Below are 25,603 nucleotides of genomic sequence, written 5' to 3' on the forward strand. Positions count from 1 at the left end.
ATCAAACTCTACACCCCATTAACACATCCAGCCTCCCCTTCGCCAATGCATACACTGTCTCCAACCGGGGCATCGACACCCCACACTTCCTCCCCAGTCTTACGGCATTCCCCACGATCGCTTCGACCTCAAACGGCCTCCCCATCTTCACATCCTGCAACATACTCATCTCCCTCCCTGTCCCTTCCTTGGCCCTCCTCTCCGCCAATGCAAACCTCTTCTTCGCCGCCTCCTCATCCACCCCTGCAATCCCAACCGCCCTCGCCAACGCCACAATCTCCATCATAATCCCCCAGGCCAAGTCACGCGCAAACGGCTCCGAAGTGAGCAAGAACCCGCCATCCGTGCACAATGACAACGCACAGATCGGATTCCATGCCGCGTTGAGCAGCAATTTCGCCCACCTCGCCTCTTGTATATCCTCGAACAGCACCGCATCCCCGCCTCCTTTTACCATCAACTCGACGAATTTCTTCGCCGCCCGTGTATGTTCCTCTGGCGCGCGAGCCGGATACGTTCCTAGTTCCAGGAGATCCAGCGGCTCCGCATGGTCGATCACACCAGCTTCTGTCTGTACAGTGGGCAGATAGACTACCCCGCTGATGACTGGATTGGAGGGAAACGATTCCGCAATATCCTTCTCGATGTCGATACCATTCTGCGCCAGGACAATGGCGGTGTGTGGGTGATTTTCAAGCACCGGTCGAAGCTGGTCGGCTAGGGAGGGCGTCCGACCGGGGAATGCCTTCGTTGTGACCAGCACATAGTCGTATTGGATATCGCGGGGACAATCGTGCACGGAGCGAACGGTGTGATCGGGACGATAGGTGACGGTGCCGAAGCGGGGACTGCGCAGGGTGAAGCCGTGGTGGGCGACGACGTCGTAGTTGGAGCGACAGACGGCGGTGACGGTGCAGCCGGCTCGTTGCAGCTGGTGGAGGTAGATGGCACCGACGCTGCCGACGCCGAAGACGAGGATGGAGGGGGAGGCTGTCATGATCATCTGATGGTTGCTCTGGGATAACATGGGAGTCGGAGTTGGTTGGCGGCTGCGCCCGACCACGTGGGTCGGTCGGCTGGGTGAGTCTTCTACCGTGTGCAGCAACTTTACCATCTATGAAATTTTATATAGCTTTCTATATAGCTTTCTATTATCTGATTGATGGCAGGAATAGTTGTATAACTAGAAGTTATACCCCATAAACATGATACTGGGTGATGTACATATTCACAATATATATACCACCCCTGTCTCTCATTCCACTGATCTGATAAACCTCTAGATCTTCGCCTCCGACTTGAGATACTTTTCAAAGAAACCAGCCAGCTGATTGTACCTATATCATCGTCAGATACCCTTCCCTCTAACAAGAGTGGCTTACTACTTACCCCCGCTGATACTCCGCCAACCCCTCCGGAGTCTCCAACTGAGCACGAGCACCCATCCAGCCATGCCACATGGTCGGATACGTCTCGACCACGCCTCCAATGCCATTGCCAGCAATAACCTCAGCATACCCCTTGACAGCCTCAACCGGCTCATCCTTCGACGCAAGCACAATATGCGGAACCGTCAACTTCTTAGCCTCCTCGACATCCATGAACCTACGTAGTATCTCCGTCAGCAACCACCCCAGTCAACCCAAAGGAAAAAAGGAAACATACCCAGGATGCACCTGTCCCGTCGCAACAAACGGCGAATTCGGTCCTGAGACCTGCGCAGTAACCTAGTATCAAACCCAAATCAGCATCACCCATATACCTCCACCTTTGTATGAAAAGAAAAGGAATACTCACCTTCCCACCCCAACACAACCCAACCGCCCCCCAACTCCTCACCCCCCCAAACCTCCCCCTCGCATCCTCCGCCACCCTCCGCACCACCTCCACTTTGTCCTTGACCGCCGCCTTCGTATTAATAAACCCAAACAGCGCCGCCTTCTTCTCCTCCGTATCGGGCGGGAACCACGCGAGATCTGCCCGCTCGCCGTGGAAGAAATCCGGCACTAGGACGAGGGCATTGAGTCGTGCGGCGAGGAGATCTGCGCCCTGGATGGTTTGGTTTGACAGGCCGAAGATGTCGTAGATGTCGATGATGCCGGTGGTGGCTGTTGGGGGGCCGGTTATATCTATTGAGTTTTGGAGTGGTGTGAGTGGGCTGTTTGGTTGGTCGTAGAGTTATTGATGGGATGGGGGATTGATGTACATGTCTTTAGATCGGCAATTTGGGTGTATGTCCCCTTGGGTGTGTATCCTGAGGAGATCACGGGGGGGATGGTGCGGCAGGCTTCGCAGGTCATTGTTTTGGTTTTTGGTGTATATTAGGTGGTGAGTTGGGTGGAATTGAGTGAGATGGGATTATTAGAGTATGAAGAGGGGCTATCGGTTTATCTATACGTAGGCTGACTGAAGATCCTCATTGCCGGAGATAGCTTCCGCCCGGCTTTTAGCGAGTACCTACGGGATAGTAAGTAGTGACCAATTCCCGTGCTGGTCGGGATTGCTCAAGCAGAGACCGGTGGGCCTGGGAGGCCGGTTACGGGCCGGGGCCGCGCTTCGATGCAGACCCCGGAGGGGGTAATGGTGCAATTGTTGATGTTAAGTCCGGCGGAGATAAGGATATTATGCCAAATTTTAAGAGGAAATGGTTATTATGTGGAGGACACTAAAAAGAGTAGTTGGAAAGGTCACGGTAATACTCCGCTGGAGAGCAACTTGCAATACGATTACATTCTAGAGTTGAATTCATCATTATCATAACATACAATCATCGCTGTGTTGCATCTTTTCATGCACTCGCATTCCAGTCGACAATGGCATCATCGCCAACCTTCTCCTTGATGATTCTGTGACTCAGGTCCCACAATGCTGCACCCAATGTAGGATCCGACGCCTGGGCAGACTCCTTTCCGGGCTGTGCAGGGTCACTGAAGTAATATCCGTTCCAGCCCTTCTCTTCAACTTCGGGGCTTGTCGCTGCATATAGTGCACTGAAGGAGCCGTGTTCGGGTGTCCGACCGGCTGCTAGCATGACTGTAGTTAGCAGCTTGCCCAGGAGGCCGGGGTATGCGTCTTTCCATTGTTGTTGCATTGCCGTGTTTACCTGTTCTCATGTTAGCCGAAAATCTCCTAGCAGAGAGGCAATGGCAAAACTTACAGCACCCGGGTGCACAGACAGCGCATAGATATTATCATTGTTAGGTTTGATCACCCGGTCCAACAGTCCGTACTTCACTCCAAGAATGATAGCCAACTTCGTCCGACCGTAGAGCTCCAAATTTCCGACCTCGGGATTGTTGATCTCCTCCAGTGTCGCAAAGTGCACGTTCTTAGGCGCCATGCGATGCTGCTCCGACGTTTCGAACACGATCCTCGGCGCAGGGGTATTCGGTAACTTGGACGTCTTTCTCAGCAACGGGTATACCAGATTCACGACATAGAACTGGCCCAGCCAGTTGACCTCGAAATGGCGATCAATGTTATCGTGTGTTTCGCCGTATTGGTTGACGTTTATTCCGGCGGAAAGGATAAGCTGTCGCCTGTATCAGTATAGACAATGTCGGGAGGACAATGGGTTAGGCGACGCACAAGATCCAATCGATCTTCCTTCTTCTTGAAATCTTCAAACACCTGCTTAATTTCGTTCAGGTTGCCCATGTCGCAGGGAAACCACTCAATCTGCGCATTCTCGCCGGCTTCTTTCTTGATTTGTTCGATCGCAGCTTGGCCTTGCTCTTCCTTGCGGTTGGTCATGTATACCTTGGCGCCATTGAGGACGAATGCGCGGGCAATCTCGTACCTATTCCCTAGTGTTAGTCGATATTGAGATATAATCTGGTAGAAACTGACCCGATGCCCAGCGCACCGCCGGTAATAAGGGCGACACGGCCGGTGAGATCATGGATCTCCTTCTTAGGACCAAGAACGGGCTGTAGAACGGACTGCATTTCCTGTTTGTGTTTTGTTCAGAATTGAAGCGATTCTGAAGTTTGAATAGAGATAGATGGAAGTGTTGTTGAGGGTGCGTTGGCGGAAGATATTAAGGTTGCAGGGCTAGCTAATTGACTTCGCGCGTAAGTATGATATCAGGATAGTGTCACTGTGGTGCCGTGGCTGGGGCGAAGTGCAAAACAGGGTTGCACTCAGGTCGGTGGGAGACTTGATTTCCAGGGCCATCTTGCCTATGTACATAGGGGATGTTCTAGCCATTGTCCTGTCGACTTTATTATGCGATGCTTTTGCTATTGTATAATGATAGAGTGGTGGGTGAGATGATCACCCGCAATCTAATCCAGAGGGGTCCCGCATAAAGATGGATGACTAAGGCTGCATAACTATGCGTCATATCTAATCTGGATTACAGTGAGATGCACTACGTCATTCCGGCAGCCAACGGCTTCAGACACTCCAAGGTAGAAAGCTACTCAACATAATCTAGATCATTGGTATGAAGCAAAATACCATTGCTATCTTGAAACATTCTATTAAAATCAAGGACTTACCGATGCTTTCCGATATTATATCGACTGTGTAGATAATCCAAAGAACATCTCAATCACTACCATAATGTTCTCCAGCGCCCCTCCCCAAACCCACCGTCTGAAAGTCACCGCAGGCACATCCTACACACCAGAAACCCACGAAACCGTCACTGTAAATAGTACCTCTCCTCTACAACTCAAGAGCGACCACTTAACCAGCAATCTCTGGGTCCGCATCAAAGACTACACAGGTAACTACACCCTCACATCTCCTACATCATCACCAATACTGTTACTAACACATCATATGCAGGCTACCCAACCACCTCCCCCAAAACAAACCCCTACTTCGACACACCCCCATTCAACCAAAACCTCTTCTCCCTCACCTTCACACTAAACTTCACCCACGACGTAAACGGCAACGACCTCATCTTCGGAAATGACTTCGACCATCCGATCCGCTCATACCTACCGACTGGATTTGGCACGGCGCTGAAGATAGTCAAGTCTACACTTGACCCGTCATTAGACGGTGACGCATATGCCGATAAGCCATATTTATATAGTCCTGGACTGGCTTCGTGGAACCAGTTCTCGATTGGAGATAAGCAGGAAGATGGTGCCGATGAGGACAATGTCATAGTCCAAGAAGGCAGCACGGGGTCTGGTGTGGATGCTCGGAAAGAGTATAATATTCCTGATACCTCGTCATCACGAAGAACGCATTTTCAGAATGAGGAGAGAAGAAAGGGATTTGTCTTCGAGAAAGGGAGGACGTATGCGGCGGATTTTGGGAATGGGTATTTGGATTTCAACGGTATGTTCCGCTATCTTCTATATGAAGTTGAGGCAGTTATGGGACTAGATGTGAGGCTGACATGAGATAGAGTTCGCCATTCGGATTCCCGGGTTTAGCTTTCATATTGGGAAATATGTCAGTGATAAGAATAACGTGTTGCGGTATGTGCTAAAGAATCGCGCGACCGGGGAGGTGTATTTGGTGATTTGCTTGACGGTTGTGTTGGAGGAAGAGACGAGGGATGATAGTGATGAGGAGGGCGAGGGTGATGATATAATAGATGCAGAAGATGAACAGGAGGTAGACGATGTGGACTAGATTCTATCACTGAGTTGGAAAAGTATAGTTGCAAATGGCAAATGGTGCACAAGGCGCTATACCCATTAAAGGTTCTCTTTTGGGTTGGATGGTTTTCAGATCTGAATTAGTCTACTTCAGTGTCAGCTATGTACAGCACAAGCTCAGTGTATCTCCCCCAATACCACTGCTACTTCTCATACTCGCCCAAAGCCCAGTCCAACAACTCCGGATACCACCGCCGACCAACATCCTGGTGACTCATGACCCGGTGTATAAGGGTGCCTTCGCCCACCCGTCCCTTGAATATCTTATTGAAGGTCGCCTCCGCATCCGACCTGACTTTGTCATCCTTGATCAGATCCTTGATATGCGCCGGGATTTCAAGGGAGATATTCTCCGCCGACAAGTCCAGACTCATGCCTTGGAACACAGGAATAGAGAACCGCGGTCCCAGCGGCGCACCCTGCGCATCGACAAAATTCTCTGCTTCCAAATTGACTCGATGCGTTGTGGCCGTGCAGACTCCACCTGTGATAGCCTCGAGTGCGCGACCGATATTAACGACCAACGAGTCCTGCATTGGCGGCGCGGGGATCCATTCCCCGGCTTTGTTTTGCACCTCGAGTCCGGTATGCGGTGTCGCTTGAAGCAAGAAAGTCAAGAACTCAGAATCCTTATGGGCTCCGACGCCTTGTGCTTCGGATGGAGTAGTTGGAGGTGGATATTTGATCAGTTTTAGCTTCTGCTGTGTTGGATTCTCGAAGAATTGCTGTAGTGCTGTCGGCGGTAAATCCAGCGCTTCTGCGATAAGAATCCTGAATGCCTCGGCAATTGGACTCATCTCCGCTAGGTATGCCTCCACGGCGTGACGGAAGCCAGGGATGGCTGTCTCGTCGGGCCACTGTGCTTGTTAGTATATGATGCTTTGCAAATATTATCTTCATCACGTACCTGATTCGGACCTCTGATATTACGGTATAGAGGCGCATCTGGTGCCGGGGGAGGCAACTCGGTCGCAAACTGTTTTCGTCAGTCTCAAGTGATCTTGACGAGATTGCGACGGTCGCACATCAAATTGTTCTCGATAATCGGTTTGACGGGCTGTAGTCTCTGCTCCGAGTCTGGAGTATCCCAGAAAATGCTTACTGTTGACCATTTCGATTTCCAGCTTCTTCTCGAGTGGCAGATCAAATATGTGGAAGGTCTTTTCAATCAGCTCGTCGCGCACCCGAGGCGCGATCGGGGCGTTGATGAGGTAGAAGAAGCCCACATTAACCAAGGCATTGCGCAGGTTGGCGAGGAACTTGGGCTTCTCCTCGGATGATGTTGCCTGAGCATAGTCGAGGACGGGAATAGAAGTAAAAGAGGTAGGACGGAGTGTCATTGTGAAGGTTGAGATAGGCTGTTGAGGGGTTACAGTAGATGCGGGGTGGTTTTATCCGAGGCGGTGGAGCAAACGGGTGCTTGCGCCATTCTCTGACTTGCTGACACCTTCTGTTATTGTTTTAAAGAGCAATTGGACCCCTGGTTGTACATTTCCATGCGTATCACAGAATTACCAATCTAGGATAATTTGTGCTTGCAGGACTGCTCTGCTCGAGTTTTCCTACCAGTCTAGCAATTGATGAAGCTAGTTAAATGTACAGTCCTTCTCCGTCACTTTGTTATCGCTAAACTCCAATGCCAAGAGAAATATTGTTTATAATCCTGAAGTATAAAGCTTTTGTCGGAGTATCAACATGTAGCGTATGACTTGTTTTAATATACATCTCCGATGTCCGTCAGACTCTCCTAAAAACATCAGCCAGAGAAGGGATGCCATGGATATATACTGTCTGGGCAGAAGAGGATACGGTGGGTGCCAGGTTACGGTGAATACCCCGATACAATAGGTTGCTTGGTCGATTGCTAGGTTTCACTGAAGTTAATTTATTCGTTGGCCGAATAAACCGGTTACCCTTGATAGAAGGCCTATGTGTAGGGTTAGACTAATGATAATTTATATAGCTAGGTACAGCCCGCAAGATGGCGGCGATATGGCCAGCTCGCGGCTATGAGGAGGGAAGGTTAGTAGACTTGTCCTATGCATGGGGCTTGCCGCCGCCCACGCTATCGCACGTGGGGATGCCACTGGGAAAGAGGGCTTGGAGGAGTGTGACAGCCTTAACAGGCACTCAGTCCACTGCTGTGTGACGTCTAGATTCTGCCAGGCGGTTTCCATCTCCCGAACGGCCCTTAATGCCTCCTTCGTGAACAATGTATTCATTCTTACCGAGTCATTCACTTTGGATCTTTCCTTCAGAGCAGCTAGAAGAACAAATGCAGGACATTGCCAAGACGTATGGTCCCTCAAACATGGTGACGAGGGCAACCTTAGTTCCCTGATCGAGAAGGGCCATGAGGAAGGAATTGGCATACTGGGTAGATTAACGAATGTTCGACAAATCTCGGCAGTTGTGATCTTGACTTCCTTAGGTTTCCACATCATGTAGCGACCAATGACCCATTTTAGGATGCTTTCTCGGTGGAGAATGGGATTATCCTCGTCTAGGTTCCAGTCTAGTTTGATTATCTGGGCTTCTGAGGTGTATTTGGCCTGGAGAGCTGTAGGAGAACCGAAAAAATACCCACCAGCTAGATGATCAGAAAGGGAGATGAGAACTGCTCCTGACTCACAACACTACTCAACCGCTTGTCATATCCTTCGTCACGCCAGGCTCTGGATTCCATTAGCTGATTTCTTCGAGGCTTACGAGTTATCTTACGCTCACCCTAAACTCAACTTCAATCTAAGACTTCTCACTTTCTCTGATGAATCGAATCCGAGGATGAACATCGCTGGTAGCCAGATCTGAGTACCAATGGACTCTTAAGTCCCGACAGCAATTTCACACTCACACCACCCCAAAGTCACCTTTCTTTCAGTTACTTTTACTCAATATATAACGCCCAAAACGTATGTTGCATACCTAGTGCCACCGCTCCTTAATCAAAGTTCTTCCGCCTACAAGCGCTGTTTCCTTGACATTGACAACTTTTAGATCACTTGGAGCACGTACTTTGTCTAGTGTACTGCTCACTAGGACGTGGGTCATCCAACCAGAGAGGCTGGGCGTTAGGAGTTCTCATTCACTTCGTTCTACAGGTCTCGTGACCGAGTAATGCCTACAAGAGCAACACGCTGCCCCCGGCGAACTTTACTTTGACATCGCCTCCAACTTCTCCCATCTCACTTGAGCATCTTCTCTGATCCTCGTTCCTACAGTCAAGTTGAACCTCACCCCGAAGCATCTTACTGTGTCTTGGTTTCCCTTCACCTACTTCTACATCATCGTCAAGGCCACATTCAAGATGAGTTCTGACCCTGAAATCAAGGAGATAACCATCTCCTCGAACGCGGACACCGAGATCCTCATCAAAGAATACACTAGGGGTTATAGCGGTGAGAAGAAGATAGCAAAGTGCGTTTTGATGAAAGTCGAGCGCGAGAAGCTACTTGAAGCTGAATACTTTCGAGCAATGTTTGGTCACGGTCGCTGGCTGGAGTCAGCAAGTCATAGAGTCACCCTGGAGGAGGACAACTGCACGGGTATGGAAGTTCTCCTGCGCAGCCTTCACGGCACCCTCAAGGACATGCCTCTTGATTCAGTCACCGTTCCAGGAACATGGCATGTGATCATGTCGTGCGATAAGTACAACGTTGATCAGAAAAGTCTGAGTTCATGGTTCGAGACATGGTGGAAGCATGAGAGTCAGAAGGAGGACACCAAAGATTACTACACTGAGTTTTCTAGGAAAATGATGTACCCATGCTTCGTATTTGACTATGCCCATGGATTTCAATCTGCCACCAAGGAGCTGGTGTATGAATCCGTCGGTCACATTACCGAGAAAAATCCAACTGACATTGGGCGGATGCATTTGCCCCCGCGCATCATCCGTGAGTACTTGACTACCTTACTTCTTAATGGGCTTCTAACTTTCAACTTCAGAGCAGATCAACGCGGCCCGTGGACGGCTTAGAACTATTCTTCACAAGGGGTTGTTCGAAACACTTGGAAATCTGGCCAATGATGGGAAGTGTTCCTGTAAGGAACTGACTACCTTTGAATACTTGCGGGAGATGGCCAGAATTCACGTCTGGCCGCTGGAAGACTGCATGAAAGCCGAAAGTATCAATCAGATGCTCGAACGACTGCGTTTGTTTGATGCAACGAAAATGCGAAAGCTTACGGACCCTCTGTCTGGAAAAGTGAGACCGTGCTATTATTGTAACACATCTTGGGACGCTATTGTTTTGCGAGCAGCCAAAACAGTAGCAGAGTACTTTGATGGTCTCTGCTTGGACTGTATGGACATCAGTAAGGATCTACGTTCTTATGGTGACAGAGATGCGGATTACTGGGAACATAATGAGTTGGAGATGTGGGATACTGATTGTCGGATTAGACATGGAGAGCCCACATGGTACTTTAGTTTCATGGGGCGTAGGGAGAAGCGCGGCTTAATCGGAGATTGATGACTACGCTCCTTTGCTGTGGTGCCCGTTGGGTGTGGGCATTGACATATTGCATCTTGTCTCTCGTATTTCAAGTGTACCCCACAGAGATTGCCCCACACCCTGATGAAGCTCGCTACAAATGCAGCTACCCTTGATCTGGTTCGTGTGTTGTGAAGATGGTTAATGCGCGTTTTTGTCTCGAACTGTTCGAATATGCGATACGGTTGATTGATGGTGGAAGGGACCTGTATTTAACACGTGCTGACATAGTGCACCAATGTACCCCAAGCTGTGGAATTGACATTTACGTTGTTGTCAAGCTATTAAGATATGATACTAAACAGTGGTAATGAATCGTAGGCCTCAACTACATACAATAACCTGACAGATTACTATTCAGCTGTCAATTGTAGGTCATTTCTATTCTCCCACTTGCGGATATCCCGGGATATATTACAATTAAGAAGGTAAAATAATCCAGGAGAGGTTTACATGATGAGCTGTCGGTTCGATGAGTTACTCTTAGATCTAAATTCCAACATTCTATACCACCAACTGAGCTAATTTTGCAGTTACCACTTCTGCGAGAAGTCTTGTCACTGGACTTGAAAAGAATACAACTGGTTCAACTATGACATGTTCCGACAGCATGCATATCCTCGGCTGACAGTACTTGTAGCTCAGACAACAATGCCCATCCAACCGCTTATTATGGGCCATACGGCAGCAGATTAGACTCTCATCTGCCCGCACCGGATTATTGCCTTATGTGGAAGACTCCGTGACTTCCAGGAATGTACCAGGACAATACTGTGCCTAGTACCTCTGGTTCAAATTCACCTCGGTACACCAATATCACTCTCCCCCAGCATCCAATGATATATATTTCCCGCTCATCAAGGCTGGTACAAGATCCAGCCAACAAACTCGGAAATGATACAAGACACCCAGCGTGCGTGTTACTATCTACCCCATACGAAGGTACTCCTAGATAGTAGGTTCAACCCGTGAAGAGCGCCCGTCAGCAATGTTCATCCCGGTGGGATAGCCACTCACGACCGAATCAGATGTAGATCCCTTCCTGAGACGTGAGATAATCCTTCCGAGTATGGCCATATGATCATCTTGCCCGTGCGGAAGTCCGCACGGAGTCCCTTATTATAGTGTGAGGATAGTAATTAGTTCTGATCGACTAATGCATGTGCTGTGCAGGGTTGGGGATCCTTCCCCGCATTGTTCAGGTCATGCATGCCCAAGGTTCGTGGGGTTAGGGGAATGGGCGTGTGTTTAAGGTAGTGAGGTTTATTGTCTTGTCGTGTCCGACGGTGTCCGGGAGATGTGGCATGGCAGTGTGTAGATCAGGGATGTGATGTGATTAGGACTGCATTGAAGCTCGTGTTCTAAAATGCCTGGTTTGGGTTGGGTGAATATGGAAGCCTCAGGCAGCAAATTTCCGTCTTCAAGAATAGTCAGCATCTGGATGCATTTCAACACAACTTCCTACATCAACCTCACAACAATGACTAAGAATCGGTTGTGATTTCGTATCGGCCGGGAGTTGGATCATGCCCGCGGATTCTCGTAAGGACTCTCTCTTGACCTTCTCAAAAGGGATACCTGTGTTCTGGTACAATCCCTTCCAAGTCCTCGGTTTCGGCTCCACCCATCGCTGAAGAACCCCACTCCCTTGTTTCCATTTACGTTTCGGTCTTACGCTAGCTTCTCCACCAGGAAAAGGACGTGTGCTCTCTCCCAACTTCCTCAGCTTCTGGCGTGGTCGACGTGCGCTTATCAACAAAGTGCGAGTGCTTTCAACTAATACCTGCGGACCTGCACTGGCTACGCTGCCTACACGATTACACACGTTTGGCACATGTGGGATCTGTTACTCGTCAGAAGGCCTTCTTCAAGCCGGCGGGATGTGGACTAGGATCTCTGCAAAGTTATGCCAAGATTCGCATGGGCCAATCCTGAGGAGCCGCGAGTGAAAGGGGCGCAGCTGAGACAAGACCTTTCTCTTCTCTTTCTGCCACTCGCACCTCTGGTCCCTCAGGAGACAGTTATTGACTGCCCCCTGAATGTCACCGGTTGATGATAGATAAGAAAACAAACTGTGATCCGGATGGTCCAGTGTCAGAGTACGGCTAAGGCCGGAAACTACTCCCGCAGAATGGACAGTGACATGGGGCGTAGCTATAGGTTCCCATGTCGTGTGCTTATGCTAGTTTGGGGGTCCTCAAGACCACGCTAGGGATGCCTGAACAACTAATGTTGCAGGATTGGTCTCCATCTCATCCCTGTCACTGACATCATATTACTCCTGGTAACTCACACTGGCTATTGTATAGAGAGATACGTCCAACACAACCCACGTGTTGGCCAGTTTATCCACCCAGCGTCAGCGTTGTCTGCACACCAACTGTTACATCCTAATGTACCGAATCATGCTACAGACACAGTCATCGGCTAATAACAGTAGGTGCCTCCGGAATATTGCTGTTTCAAAATGCACTTTGGAACTTTATGAAACGACCAAAGTATCACGGAGGTCGCTCCGGACAGGCGGAAAGCACAACCACTTTGTCCACGAATCGATGCAGTAGTCTTCCGGTGGGATTCGTAGTTGTTTGATGGTTGTATATATAACAGTAGATCTGGATGCTTCGGATAAGTCATCCAGTGGTGACAGCGCCTGTCTTGATAGCCATGTATCAGCTCCTATCCATTGCCTCGGTCCCTCTGCTGGCCAGCCTCGTGCATGGCTACGCCAATCCCGGAGCATGCTCGGGGGTTTGTACCACCCACGACCCCGGTTTGATCCGGAGAGAGTCAGACGGTACATACTTTCTCTTCTCCACAGGAAACAAAATCTCCTACGTATCTGCGTCATCCATCGAAGGACCATGGACCAGTGTTGGATCTATGCTTCCGGATGGATCGTCCATCGATTTGGATGGCAACGATGATCTTTGGGTAACTATGTCTCACTCCAGTATGATCGGCCTAGCTGATACGTTCCCAGGCGCCAGATGTTTCCTACGTAGATGGTCTCTATTATGTATACTACGCCGTGTCGACCTTTGGATCCCAAGACTCCGCAATCGGACTGGCAACGTCTGAGACGATGGAATATGACTCTTGGACCGATCATGGCTCCACTGGCATCAAATCTTCTTCCTCCAAGATCTACAATGCAATCGACCCCAACCTGATCTACGCCGACGGTACCTACTACATCAACTTTGGGTCGTTCTGGGATGATCTCTACCAAGTCCCGATGAAGTCAACCCCAACTGCAGCTGCCTCATCTTCCTACAATATCGCATATGACCCGTCCGGCACTCATGCAGAGGAGGGTTCATACATGTTCCAGTACGGTGACTACTACTACCTCTTTTACTCGGCGGGTATCTGCTGTGGATATGATACGTCCATGCCTGCTTCCGGAGAGGAGTATCATATCAAGGTCTGCCGTTCGACTTCCCCGACCGGTGACTTCGTAAGTACATCCGACGTCTAGAGCAAGTACTAGATAAGCAAGCAAAGCTAATATGATGTCAAGGTTGACGCTGATGGCACGGCATGCACGGACGGCGGGGGCACGATGGTTCTTGAAAGTCACGGAGAAGTCTATGGCCCTGGCGGACAGTAAGTCATCCTGCAGCTTCCCCACTAATAGCTATGCTAATATGGTTCAGGGGTGTGTATGATGATCCTAACTTGGGTCCGGTTCTCTACTACCACTACATGAACACCACGATTGGGTATGCCGATTCTGACGCGCAGTTTGGGTGGAACACGATCGACTTTTCCAGTGGATGGCCGGTGGTATAAGCAAATCAGCTGGCGCAAAATGGATGCTGCCTACCACAGGCTCCGCAAGTTGTATATAGGATTGCGGCTATTGAATCGGCCGAGTTATGTTATATAGTTAGTCAGTGAAATCACATCCCGTGGATCCTGTGCCTGAGGCTCTAGTATCCTTCGATTCCAACTCGGCTTTTAGTTTAAGCTTCGCTGCTGCTCCCCACCCATCCTTCCCTAGAACCAGTGAGGACATCCAATTTTTCCTCCACCATTCTATCGGTGCATGTTTCACCTTGTCAAGCTGATCATCATGTCGCAGATTGGACACCCATCCAACTTTGCAATGAAACCTGGGACGGAAACTCACTCGTTCCAAGCACCGCGAGTCAATCACACCCGTCCGGCGCTTCAGACTAGCCTACACTTGGTGACTATCGCGACGGTCCTGCTAGAATTGTATATCTACCTACCTTTCTATAAAAGAAATCAACCTTCCTAATAAAGTCGCACTAACGTCCGGTTGTCTTAGGCAGCGTGGAGTTAAGCTACGCTTGGCGCGAATAACAGTCCCTCCACCAGTCTGATCTACGCCCACTGCCGCGAGAATTCCCGTACATAGTATCCGATGCTGGAATTCTCCTGCTTCAGATTCTGTCACCTTCAGATTGCCTTTTCTCTCGATATCGTATTCAAATTCTTCGATGCGCCCGGTCCCAACTTCCGCCAAGATCATTGTTCTCGAAGTGATCTGAGAGTTTGTCGGTTTCATGCCACTATTATCGACTCGTGATATACGATTGATGATTCTTCGCTTGATAGCATGCCGCGGTCCTTAATGGTTACATTTAGGTCAATGCCTCTCTCGCTATTGGTGATGCTACATGAAAGAGGAACAGTATTTGATCGAGCGATGGAAAAGGCCGTGCTACAGCAGGGAACCTTTCTCGGCGACCTAACAACCAGGATTATTTATATACACGATATATAATTTGGCATGGACTGCTGCACTTGGCTATGCGGGAGTACTCTAAAGTCGCTGCGATGCCTTCATGCGTCCCATTTTAGCGGCTTCCGCAGCGGTGTACACTTCTGGCTACTATTCGGTCTTCCTGTCGACACTGACATAGAGCGAGTCATGCTCATCAACAGAGGAACCATCCATGGTTCAATCCCAGCGGTAGACACTTGTGCTCGTCACGAGGTGATTCTGTGGGTTTCCATTGTCGAATCAGAAAGGCAGTTCGGCAGTGGGTAGTTTTCGGCTTTTCTCGCTTGCTCCACTCCCGAACCAACGTCAATCCGGGCCTCGTCGCGACCTGTCACCCCCCGACTATCGATCTCCCATTTCGCTTCGCATCCTCGCATGCTGTAGCCGAAGGACCCCGATGATGTGAGGCACAATGGCCGATGTTACGCAGGGGACCTCGCGTGGCGTTCGGAAACCTCGCAAATCCCGCGGCCGTGGATTGCGGGCCACTACTGGCTGGTTAGTCGACCAATCTTCCGAGTTTCTTTACTGCTAGTATTCCTTCTGCTGGACAGACCTGCTGACTGCCATAGCCTGATTTGCAAGCGCCGGCATGTCAAATGTGATGAGGTACGACGGCCCGGCAAAAGCTTCTCTTCGAAAAAATTCTCCTGCTGACATGGACGCAGGCTCGCCCACAATGCGGCCCTTGCGCCAAAGGCCAACGTGACTGTGTCTATGGGAGCAGCTATGAATCCGGAACTCCTAATATAGGGGATAGACAAACACCCACTGCATCGCACTCCTCTCCTTCATCACAGTTGACTCCACAGGTGCAGCTACACGAGCCCCTGCGAGTCTTGGTAGATGTCTGCCAGCATGAAGACGCTTCCGCTCACCGAGCGTCGGCTACGGCATCGCCAAGGGGCCAGCACAGCAGTGCAACGCCGCATGTTGGTCTACATCAACACAGCCATGTCTCTCCTTCGGCCTCGGTTCACGACTTCACACCCTCTCCAGCTACAGATTCCTCGGTATCGACCAGGCTTGCGCCCTTGAGTTGGTTCGAGCTTCTGGCCAATGATGCCGTGAACGCGGACCGGAACTTTTTCCTATCATCACCACATCAGGACGTCAACCCTGCTTGCCAGGGATCAACAACCCACCTGTCGGTCGCAAACCTACAACCACACAATGCTAGGGAGTCTCAAAGCTTCCAGGCAGCTTCTTTTGATCGTGATCCAGGTATCGAAAACAGGATTTCGCCTGCAGCCGATGGCCACCCAAAGCTTCCCGATGATCCGTCATCTTGGAGTACTTCCGCGCCCATTCAGCTATCCCAACAAGAACACCTCATGTTCAAACACTTTGTCCGGAATATGTCTAGTTGGTATGATTTCTTCGACCCGACACTACAAATTTCAAGCAAGGTCCCACATTTGGCCATGAGAAATATAGGTGTAATGAAGGCCCTTCTGGCTCTCTCGGCACGCCATCTTTCCATCTGGCATACCTACAAAGGTTCGGGGGTTATTCCATACCGGGAAGATGGAAGAAGAATGATGGATTTCCCAGATGTCGATCGCAACATCGCAGTCCAGTATTACTACGAGACCCTACAATATCTCAATAAGGCTATGCAGTATCCCAGCTACGCATACAGCCACGAGATCATTAGCACGTCGCTTCTGATCAGCACATACGAAATGGTGGATGGATCTAATCGAGATTGGGAGCGGCATCTGAAAGGGGTATTCTGGATTCAAAGATACCAAAACAACGATGGAGAATGCGGGGGGTTGCGTCAAGCCATCTGGTGGGCATGGCTACGGCAGGACGTCTGGGTAGCCATGCGGGAGCGTCGTCGAATCTTCAGTTTCTGGAAGCCTACGCGACACATCTCCTCGCTGTCTCCCCCGGAGCTGGCCAGTTTCGTCTCATACATCCTTGGACAATGCGTCAATTATGCCTCGCGCGAAGAGGCAGCATCTAAAGACATACAGAGTCGCTTGGAGAGGGGGAATGAGCTGCTCTATATGTTGCAGGAATGGCAGGATTATCTGCCACCGGAGTTCAACCCACTTCCGTGTGAGCAGGATGCGACCGTCTTTCCACCGATTTGGGTTCATCCGCCTCCATACGCAGCGGCATTGCAAATACACAGCTTGGCCAGAATTCTGGTGCTGTCACACCGTCCGACGGTGAACGGTTTCCAAGACTACCGGGCTGCCCAGAAGCTGCTTACTACGTCAGTGAACACAATTTGTGGCATTGCTCGAACTATACGCGAGGATAACCTTGCTGCCAGCCTGATGTCTCTGTATTGTATATATGGGGGTAGGTTGATCTGTCCTTGTCCTGATGTGATTATTTGCTGATCTTTTCTTGCAGCTGGGATGAGCGTCCATACCCCCCATGAGCGGGCAGCGTTGCTCGAATTGATTGATGTCTTCGAGAACAGGGTCTGTTGGCCTAGATACTCATTACGCAACGACCTCGAAGCAGAATACCGCAAGGATGGCCTTTCTGGTGTCACGGCATAGAATTGGGTATTACAACAGATGTCCTCGGGTTCTGCTAGTACTTCATGGAAAAACCGGCATCGTCTCATGGACGCAGCTTAGGTGCCACAGCGATTGGGTGAAGCGTTACGCACGGCTGTCAGCTTTGTTATTGCCTTGCATTCACACCCACGCGACAGTCAGCCGTGCGATCACGGCGAGATCACCACGACAATTCCAGGCATAAAGATATGTCTTGAAATGTCTGTCGAAACATTATAATTGAGTATATGTTCATAATTATATTTGTATTCTAAAAACGAAGAAATGAAGGAATGAGCCTTATTGGATAACATCGTGACTACTACTAGCACTTCTATAAACGGTAACAATATATTCCATTTCGGATAACTACTTCCACTTCCGACAAAGCATCCGAAACAATCAGCCCATCGACGATGCACGGACTGCCCGCGATGCCATTGACCTCGAGCCGAACACTTGCGATCGCGGGGGATGTTTAAAGGGCAGAAACACCCCAGATTAAGCCAGACATCGCCTCCAAACACTCCTCTCAAACCACTACTCTGCACCCCTTACCTCCTCATCACAATGTCCCCAACTTCCACAGATACTGCCTCCGCCGCAGAAGCCAAGAATGGCACCTCCACACCATTTGTGAACACCATGCCCGACTCAACCTTCAGCTGGCAGATCACCCTGGCGCAAAAGGTCATTGCCATCACCGGCGCCAATCGCGGCATCGGCCTCGGCATTGCCGAAGTGTGTCTGGCCAATTCTGCCAAGTTCGTTTATTCAATGGATCTCATGGAGCCCGGAGAAGAGACCATTGCCCTTCAGACCCGCTACCCGAACTTCCGATATATCCAGACCGACGTGACCTCCGAGGAGAGTATCGAGAAGGCCGTGAATCAGATCGTGGAGGAAACCGGACGAATTGATGGCCTGGTGGCTAATGCGGGAATGACCAAACATCAGCCAGCTCTCAAATTCGAGCGCCCGGAATTAGAACGCATGTTCAACCTTAATGTGAGTGGCTGCCTGTAGTGCATGCAGCGCGCGGGTGCTTACGGGCAGCAGGTTTTCGGCGCATATTTCTGCGCGCAGATTGTCGCTCGGAAGTTTATCGAGCTGGGGATCAAGGGGTCTATTGTTATGACTGCTAGTATGACTTCTTATCGTCCGAATCGCGTATGTATCCTTTCCTCATAGGGGGTTGACATCTATGCTAAGTGATCCTAGGCTGCCCCGTCCGCTCCCTACGGCGCTACTAAAGCCGCAGGTAAGTAATCTTACTCTCATTCAACTTTGTTGGTATGAGACTAACTGAAAATTCTATAGTGCGCAACATGTGTCACACCTTAGCGATGGAGTGGAGCAAACACGGTATCCGCGTGAACAGCATTTCCCCGGGTTTTGTCCGCACCGCCATGACCTACTACGTGGAAACTGCCCCCGACTGGGATACAAAGATGGAATACTACGGAGGAATGCCTCGGCTGGCCGACCCTCGCGAGTTGGGAGGCGCTTACGTGTATCTGCTTAGCGATAGCAGCTCGTACACCACCGGCATTGATATTCCCATCGCAGGTATCGTCGGTGCTTGGTAGTGTGCATGAGGCAGATCAGGCTTGGTGTGGACTTTCTAGGACTCGCATTCGGCCGGCGTTTGATGATCATATGTACATACACGACCCTCCCTATTGACATGATAGACAACGACCCTGAATGACAGAGGCACGGGCTGTGCTTGAGCCAAGACTAAGCTGCATGAGCATCTCGTATTCCTACCCTATCGGAGGGCACGACAGGCATGACTGACCTCGTCCTCGGCATGACCGGTGCCTCACTTCGCGTGGTTGCACTACTTTCAGGAACAGGCTGCACACCTCACGTTCCTGGCATCGTATCCAGATATGTCTGGGGTAATAATAGCCGATTGGCTGGAGATTCGAGGCTCTAGACTGGCAATCATTCATCAAATGAAGTGCGCCCGCTCGTCGGCGGGAAGTGTTCACCCTCACCTCCTCTTGACCCTAACCACATAATATACACCAGATCGCAGCAGCACTCGATAGACAGAAGAGCATTCCAACCCAGCTATGGAGGCTGCCTCCCGACATGAGTTTCCGTTCCTTGAAGAGGTCTACTCTGCGGAGCAGCCCAAGATCGAGTGAGTTCAACACCAGACTCTGTCATGCCAACGGGCAACCTGCTTAGGCTCACAGTTTCGTCTTCGTGCACGGCTTAAACCCTCGAGGCAAAGATAACCACCCTTTCGAAACATGGACGCACGAGAACGGCATCTTCTGGCCGCGGGACTACCTCCCTCAGGATATCCCCCAGGCACGCATCTTCGTCTATGGGTATAATTCCACCATCACGAATCCGCAGAGCATGTCGACTGCTAGCGTCAAGGACCATGCCAATACATTGCTGAATTTGTTGGACTTGGAGCGGAGTCCACAGTTGGTATGTTCTTCTATCTAAATATCGGGGAGAGAAATGGTATCTGACGAGGAATAGAATGTGCGACCGACAAAGATTATATTCATCGGCCATAGTTTGGGCGGACTGGTCATCAAGCAAGTAGGTGATCACCACTGCTGGTGGATCAAAGAAATCGAACTGATTAGCTAGGCCCTGCTCAACGCACACGAAGACCCCAAGTACAACTCGATCCGCAACAACACATCTGGTCTGGTCTTCTTTGGTTGTCCACATCGAGGTACCAAAGGTGTCGAGCTCGGCAAGATCGCAGCAAAGGTGGCTCGGTTCGTCGCCAAAGGACACGCCAGTAATGATCTGCTCGATTGTCTGGAGCACAACTCGCTCTTCACCCGCCAGATGACAAGCCGATTCTCGCACCAGCTGGAGGACTATCGCGTGATCAGTTTCGTGGAAGGGAAAGAGGTCTTCTTGGGCGGTGCTGGACCGGCTTCTGTTAGCCATGTAAGCGTATACCATCTATGCTCTGTGGACATTAGCTGACAGCATACAGTTAGTAGTTGACGAGGAATCAGCTGTCCTCGGACTCCCCGGGCAGCGCGAAACCCGACTGAAGCTGGACGCCGACCACTCGCAGATGTGCAAAGTGGGCAGTCGGGGCCCGATGTATAAACTGATCAAAGGCAACATCAAGCAAATCGCCGACCAAGTCCTCATAACAGAACAAGGATACATCACTCAACCTTCCGTATCCCCTCATCCAGCCCCCCCTCTGCCTCCGCGCCTGCCAGGAAACAGCAGCATCCCGTATCCCGCCGCGCCCACACCCCAACCCACCACAAAACGCGTCATCGGCACTCTCTTCACCCCCGTCGACAACGATCCTCGCTCGATCAAGGCTGCCGAGCTGAAGAATAACTATCGCTGGGATGAAGCCCGCAAACTCGAATATGACATCTTCAACGAACACCTGCGCACCATCGGACCAGACCACCACAGCACGCTCGAGATAGGGTACCATCTCGCCTCTATCGACCTCGAGTCCGGATACCTCTCCAAAGCCGCCGAATGGGCCGGCTGGGTCTCATCTAACAGCCAACGCGTCTTCGATAAGCGTCACCCGCTCGCCATGAAGGCCGAGAGTCTCATGGGTGAGATCCTCTGCCATCAGGGGAAAGGCCAGGAAGGCGAGTCGGTCTGCGCGAATGTCCTGGCCCGTCAGCAAATGACCATTGGAGAAGATGATCTGGACACTCTCGACACGCGCCGGAGATTGGCGATCGCGTATGGCGCTGTTGAGCGACGACAGGAAGCTGTGCAGACATCGGAGAGGGTTACTGAACGGTTGCGGGAGTTACTGGGACCTAACCATATACGCGTGTATGCTTCTATTCTTGATACGGCCGACCATATGCTCTCAATGCGGTCGCATGATACGAGGGCACTGATGGTCATGCGGTTCAGCGGAGAGGTAGATCAGCTGGCGCAAGGGGCTACGCAGATTGCACGCGAGCTGACGGACCTGCTTGGTCCGCGCCATCCACTCGCTATTCGGGCCTTGAGGCTACAGGGTGGGAGTCAGATGCTCGATCCGGACGGGATTACGGCAGCGTCGGAGACGTTCCGACGTGCGCTAGCGAATGCAGAGGAGGAGCTGGGCGCGGATCATCCCGAGACGATGAGCATCGTGGCACTGATGGGTGTGATGTATGCGTCGCAGGGACGCAGCGTGGCTGGGTTGTATGGCACGCCCGGCCAGTCAAATACGCAGTTGGCCACGCCATGGTTGAGTAGATACTTGACATGGGCGGAGAATCGAATGGGGAAGGGCTGTCCCGAAGTACAGAGTACCCTGGCTATGTTGGGAAAATTGCACATGGAGGCGCAGAAGCATATTGAGGCGCAGGCTTACTATGAGCGAGTGGTGGAGGGATGTCGTGAGAACGGAGCGGCCGTTCCCCAGGAGGTGCAGACGATGTTGCAGTTGTGTCGGATGCATACAAGATATATAATGCCGCAGAGGACTTCGGGAGGGATACAGAGTTTATTGTCATCGTTTCAGCGGATGTGATTATTCGTTCTTCGGATTACTACCAGGATATCTGCATAATATATTCTCCCTTACTACCAGTTATTATCCTTCCATGACCCTATCCCTCCGTGGCCTCGAAAGGTTGGGAGCTCGTATACTGTATTCGCTGCGATCTTATGAAACTTAGTAGGTTTCTTGCTACAAGTCGTACAGGCCAGGGACTGGAGAGTTTGTTAGAGCCTAGATTTCCTATGATTACTTCGACTTGTTTATAAGGTCATCTATGTAATTTGAGTCGCTGATTCTGGCATTATTGCCGGAAATCTGACCGACTTGAAATGCCAGAATTTGTATGGGCTGCCTGCCTCGGTATTATTATTGCATTTGCACTCCTTTCCATCGGCCCCTTTTGTCAAGATGAAGGGTCAAAGATCTATGGATTGATCTATCTAGATCTCAAGGGGTTGGGTGGTTGTTGGTTTGTTGGTTGGTCGGTTGAAGAAGTGGTGATCGAAGACCACGCAGGAAGAAGAGCCGAAGGATCAGCTCACAGCTGCCTGGCTGCAGTGAATGTCTTAACACCTTTCGCGCTGGTTAGCTCTCTATGCTCAGCGTAGGGAAAGAACTCTATTCGGTTCGACTCATCCATACCTCATTATGTTCCGCTTCCCCTCCAATCTTCATGTCATGATGAGAATATATGTCATCGTGTGACCTTATAAAAGCCTGCCTTCGACGCTTCTCACCTTTCCTTTTTAAGTATCACTCCCAAAAGAGCCAACATGTCACTTTCAGCGGTGGTCAGATACTTTCTTAGGCCACTCTTCCGACATAAGGAAGATAAGCATCAGCGAAAAGGTGACCGTGATACGGCTCAGTTCTACCGCCTACTACAGCTTCCAAGAACTGGCATCCCCCTTCTCTCATATAAAAATCTCTGGCAGCCTATTGAAAGGTACATTCAAATGTACTTCAAGCTTCGCTTCTCAATACAGCACGAAGTCTACCTGCGAGCTAAGCATGACATGTTGTACGAGGCATCGACGAAAGTCCCGTCTACTTCTGTAGATGAGATGCAAACCTACAAAAAAGAACTCCGCTCCCTCAGAGAAACAAACTGCAACCTGGAACGAGAGACCTATCGCTATATAATTACACTTCCTGACGGACCTCTAGGGCGGATGCTATACGCACATCAACAACAGAAGGATTGGTATCTCTCCAACTTTCTGCGCCAGGAATGCGCACGCTCCGGGGGGTGCTGTGGACGGGAATGCGGATGCTGGGAGAAGCCGAGAACTGATAAGCATCCGCTCCATAAGAGCCATTGCACTTCAATGTGCTTATGCTGCGAAGACGCAAGGGGGTATCCTGTGGAAGTTGAGAAATATGAGAATGACCCGATGATTGTGGATGTCTTCCTATGCGGCTACCGCAACTTCTCCAGGGACTATTTGACGTCTTGGGTAAATGACTATGTCTTTGGATTCGAGTAATTAGGAATCCCAGGCGCAATAGCTCGCAGCTTCAGTCGACCGAACGAGCTGCCTGACTACTTCGCTACTGCTAAACCTTTGTCCATTATTGGAACCAAATCGAAAACCTGCTGAATCCAATCTTGGTATCATGGACTTAGTAACTTCTTTGTTGTAGCAACGACGTGGTTCAACATCTCTAAGTAAAGAGAAGCACTATCGCTTTACGAAGAACTGGCTGAAGCAACTTCCTCGTCGCCCGGGTTGATCTTCAACAGGTCCGAGTACTATCGTTTCCGAAGACCTAGCTCAAGCTTCTCAAGAACTAGTCAGTACTCATGAAGCAAGCGACTTCCTCCTCGCCCATTCTGATAGGCTCTGCTTCTTATCTTGACCTCATCCGCTTGATCCACTCTCGCCTCCATTGGAATTACCCCTTCAATTATGCTGCTGAATGTCAGATACTCAGAATGGGATTTGGCGACAAAAATAGGCAGTCTATCAATATTATATCCGAGAGTATTATATACAAAAGGATAACCACGTTATTCAGCCACCGACTTCATAAATCGATAAGTGTCCGGAACCGTTATAAAAACGAAGGCAATATCAAACCCAGCTATGACATTGCATAGTGGCAGCTTCCAAATGAGTTGGTGCCTAGTATGAATCAGCAGATCCGCGAACAGCACCAATTTGACCCACAATAGGCAGCCCAGGTGTTGAAACAGGTGATGGACATAGTCTGCTACCCTCGAATTCAGAAGGATGGGAAAAGAAAGGAAGACAAGGGGCGTCCACAATCAAGATACAGGGTGGGGTGGGAAGAAACAGTTCTCTATAACGCTTTCGTTGTGTGAATGAAGGTACTGCTGAACTGAGAGTCTGGGTCTTTGAACAGTCCGCCTGGCATGGATTTGGGAGAAGGAGCCCACCTCCCGTCGGCCTTCCAACGCTGGTCGAACCCTTTGTTATCGGGCCGAGAAGAAATATACATTGTGATGTACGATTTGAAATCCCATCGTGTTTTCAATTTGCTACGAAGAACAAACTTCAATGGACTCTCTGCGTTGGTCTTCTGGAGCAAGGAGCGAAAGCTTCCTGGCACCCACTGCTCCCTCAGTATCTCACCACTTTATATAAACTACTACCGGTACAGTCGCATTTAGCGGAGTATTGAGGGCAGGCTAACCAAACACGCCGAGGTCAAAGGCCTGAGGAGCCCAACGTTATATCTCACTTCAGTACGCGGATTAGAACATGAATAACACTTACCCGCTGGCTTCTTTTATGAGGGAGGTGCTATTAGTTACGCACCAGCCTTCGCTTAGTTATGTCATAGCCTTCACCTACTAGTACCCTCCGCCTACTTCAGTGGGTGCAGGCAGAAATCGTACCCCGTAAATCTACTGACTATGGCTAAAATGAAATCGAATGCCATGTGCCATCCTCGTCATGGATTGTACTTCAGCATACTGGGTGAGAACAAGAAGGAACCTTCGCTCATGCTTGATTCTTCGCCGTCTAATTTTGGAAAGACCAATATAGTGTCCATCTCATCAAGACTGTCCCTCCCGATGACTTCCTCGAGAAGAAGTGCCTAACCTACTTCAATAACACAATAAATGTCTCAATATATAGTCTATAACATTTCACGTTTGCAATTCCGAAATTTAGTAAATTCATTATACTATAAATATTCTCATGTCCTTCACCGCCTCTTATAGTAAAACTAATTGGAAAACTTCTCCGGGACTTTCTTTCTATATTATCGCATATTAGCTTACAACCACCGCGAACTATACCACAATCACGGGAATTCAAATTCTTACCCGGTAGCACTCTCAAACTGATTCCTCGCCGTATCCGTGATTTTCTCATTCGTCGAGCGCATCTTCTGAGGATCGATCTTGCCACCACCGAACTTCTGTTCAACCGAGTCGAGACCTACAAGAGAGATGATATCAGCATTCCATTCCAGCCGCGATAGCCCAAACTAACAACATATTATTATAGGTGCGCGCGGAAAAATACTCACCCTTATCAAGGTAATCCTCCTGGCCCTGGTTTCCGCTAGACCCCGAGGCCTGCGTGTCACCGCCAGACTTGTTGCCACCGCTGAGCTTCGAGGCGAGACCGGAGAGTTTGTCCATGGTGATTACGTGGTTATTGGTGTTCAATTGTTTCGTGTGTAAAGTGAGAGAAATGTGATGAATGTCTGATTGTAAGGAATTCAGGAATGTTGCTGCAAGGGATGGATGTTACATT

The 25,603-nt window shown here is 50.0% G+C and overlaps 11 protein-coding genes across 11 annotated transcripts; 6 read left to right on the forward strand and 5 right to left on the reverse strand.

Moving 5' to 3' along the window:
* Position 1: 1 nt before the first annotated feature.
* Positions 2 to 1,027, reverse strand: AKAW2_40099A (ketopantoate reductase family protein; the record flags this gene model as incomplete). Its single annotated transcript, XM_041688393.1, has 1 exon — positions 2 to 1,027. The coding sequence occupies one exon, from the start codon at positions 1,025 to 1,027 to the stop codon at positions 2 to 4; it is 1,026 nt and encodes a 341-aa protein (XP_041542182.1).
* Positions 1,028 to 1,279: 252 nt separating this feature from the next.
* AKAW2_40100A (dienelactone hydrolase family protein) lies at positions 1,280 to 2,300 on the reverse strand (the record flags this gene model as incomplete). The annotated part of the gene is made up of 5 exons (XM_041688394.1): positions 1,280 to 1,337; positions 1,390 to 1,605; positions 1,666 to 1,727; positions 1,798 to 2,129; positions 2,207 to 2,300. 5 exons carry the CDS (start codon positions 2,298 to 2,300, stop codon positions 1,280 to 1,282), a joined length of 762 nt encoding a protein of 253 aa, XP_041542183.1.
* Positions 2,301 to 2,788: 488 nt separating this feature from the next.
* On the reverse strand, positions 2,789 to 3,947 carry AKAW2_40101A (short chain dehydrogenase/reductase family protein; the record flags this gene model as incomplete). The annotated part of the gene is made up of 4 exons (XM_041688395.1): positions 2,789 to 3,103; positions 3,158 to 3,532; positions 3,589 to 3,799; positions 3,850 to 3,947. The coding sequence occupies 4 exons, from the start codon at positions 3,945 to 3,947 to the stop codon at positions 2,789 to 2,791; spliced, it is 999 nt and encodes a 332-aa protein (XP_041542184.1).
* Positions 3,948 to 4,566: 619 nt separating this feature from the next.
* AKAW2_40102S (DUF1769 domain-containing protein) lies at positions 4,567 to 5,601 on the forward strand (the record flags this gene model as incomplete). Its single annotated transcript, XM_041688396.1, has 3 exons — positions 4,567 to 4,732; positions 4,795 to 5,301; positions 5,372 to 5,601. 3 exons carry the CDS (start codon positions 4,567 to 4,569, stop codon positions 5,599 to 5,601), a joined length of 903 nt encoding a protein of 300 aa, XP_041542185.1.
* A 169-nt stretch (positions 5,602 to 5,770) lies between these two features.
* On the reverse strand, positions 5,771 to 6,967 carry AKAW2_40103A (isopenicillin N synthase family dioxygenase; the record flags this gene model as incomplete). The annotated part of the gene is made up of 3 exons (XM_041688397.1): positions 5,771 to 6,484; positions 6,535 to 6,603; positions 6,653 to 6,967. The coding sequence occupies 3 exons, from the start codon at positions 6,965 to 6,967 to the stop codon at positions 5,771 to 5,773; spliced, it is 1,098 nt and encodes a 365-aa protein (XP_041542186.1).
* A 1,967-nt stretch (positions 6,968 to 8,934) lies between these two features.
* Positions 8,935 to 10,102, forward strand: AKAW2_40104S (uncharacterized protein; the record flags this gene model as incomplete). Its single annotated transcript, XM_041688398.1, has 2 exons — positions 8,935 to 9,523; positions 9,576 to 10,102. The coding sequence occupies 2 exons, from the start codon at positions 8,935 to 8,937 to the stop codon at positions 10,100 to 10,102; spliced, it is 1,116 nt and encodes a 371-aa protein (XP_041542187.1).
* A 2,640-nt stretch (positions 10,103 to 12,742) lies between these two features.
* On the forward strand, positions 12,743 to 13,918 carry AKAW2_40105S (arabinan endo-1,5-alpha-L-arabinosidase; the record flags this gene model as incomplete). Its single annotated transcript, XM_041688399.1, has 4 exons — positions 12,743 to 13,057; positions 13,107 to 13,583; positions 13,647 to 13,732; positions 13,783 to 13,918. 4 exons carry the CDS (start codon positions 12,743 to 12,745, stop codon positions 13,916 to 13,918), a joined length of 1,014 nt encoding a protein of 337 aa, XP_041542188.1.
* A 1,373-nt stretch (positions 13,919 to 15,291) lies between these two features.
* AKAW2_40106S (Zn(II)2Cys6 transcription factor) lies at positions 15,292 to 17,236 on the forward strand (the record flags this gene model as incomplete). Its single annotated transcript, XM_041688400.1, has 3 exons — positions 15,292 to 15,377; positions 15,452 to 15,488; positions 15,548 to 17,236. The coding sequence occupies 3 exons, from the start codon at positions 15,292 to 15,294 to the stop codon at positions 17,234 to 17,236; spliced, it is 1,812 nt and encodes a 603-aa protein (XP_041542189.1).
* Positions 17,237 to 17,875: 639 nt separating this feature from the next.
* Positions 17,876 to 18,990, forward strand: AKAW2_40107S (uncharacterized protein; the record flags this gene model as incomplete). The annotated part of the gene is made up of 4 exons (XM_041688402.1): positions 17,876 to 18,409; positions 18,461 to 18,571; positions 18,623 to 18,662; positions 18,722 to 18,990. The coding sequence occupies 4 exons, from the start codon at positions 17,876 to 17,878 to the stop codon at positions 18,988 to 18,990; spliced, it is 954 nt and encodes a 317-aa protein (XP_041542190.1).
* Positions 18,991 to 19,482: 492 nt separating this feature from the next.
* AKAW2_40108S (LipA and NB-ARC domain protein) lies at positions 19,483 to 21,899 on the forward strand (the record flags this gene model as incomplete). The annotated part of the gene is made up of 5 exons (XM_041688403.1): positions 19,483 to 19,553; positions 19,609 to 19,852; positions 19,907 to 19,969; positions 20,021 to 20,332; positions 20,382 to 21,899. The coding sequence occupies 5 exons, from the start codon at positions 19,483 to 19,485 to the stop codon at positions 21,897 to 21,899; spliced, it is 2,208 nt and encodes a 735-aa protein (XP_041542191.1).
* A 3,168-nt stretch (positions 21,900 to 25,067) lies between these two features.
* AKAW2_40109A (uncharacterized protein) lies at positions 25,068 to 25,488 on the reverse strand (the record flags this gene model as incomplete). The annotated part of the gene is made up of 3 exons (XM_041688404.1): positions 25,068 to 25,098; positions 25,168 to 25,282; positions 25,374 to 25,488. 3 exons carry the CDS (start codon positions 25,486 to 25,488, stop codon positions 25,068 to 25,070), a joined length of 261 nt encoding a protein of 86 aa, XP_041542192.1.
* Between the last annotated feature and the right edge of the window lie 115 nt (positions 25,489 to 25,603).

The sequence above is a fragment of the Aspergillus luchuensis genome, chromosome 4, assembly GCF_016861625.1.
Source record: "Aspergillus luchuensis IFO 4308 DNA, chromosome 4, nearly complete sequence".
Classification (NCBI taxonomy): Eukaryota; Fungi; Ascomycota; class Eurotiomycetes; order Eurotiales; family Aspergillaceae; genus Aspergillus; species Aspergillus luchuensis.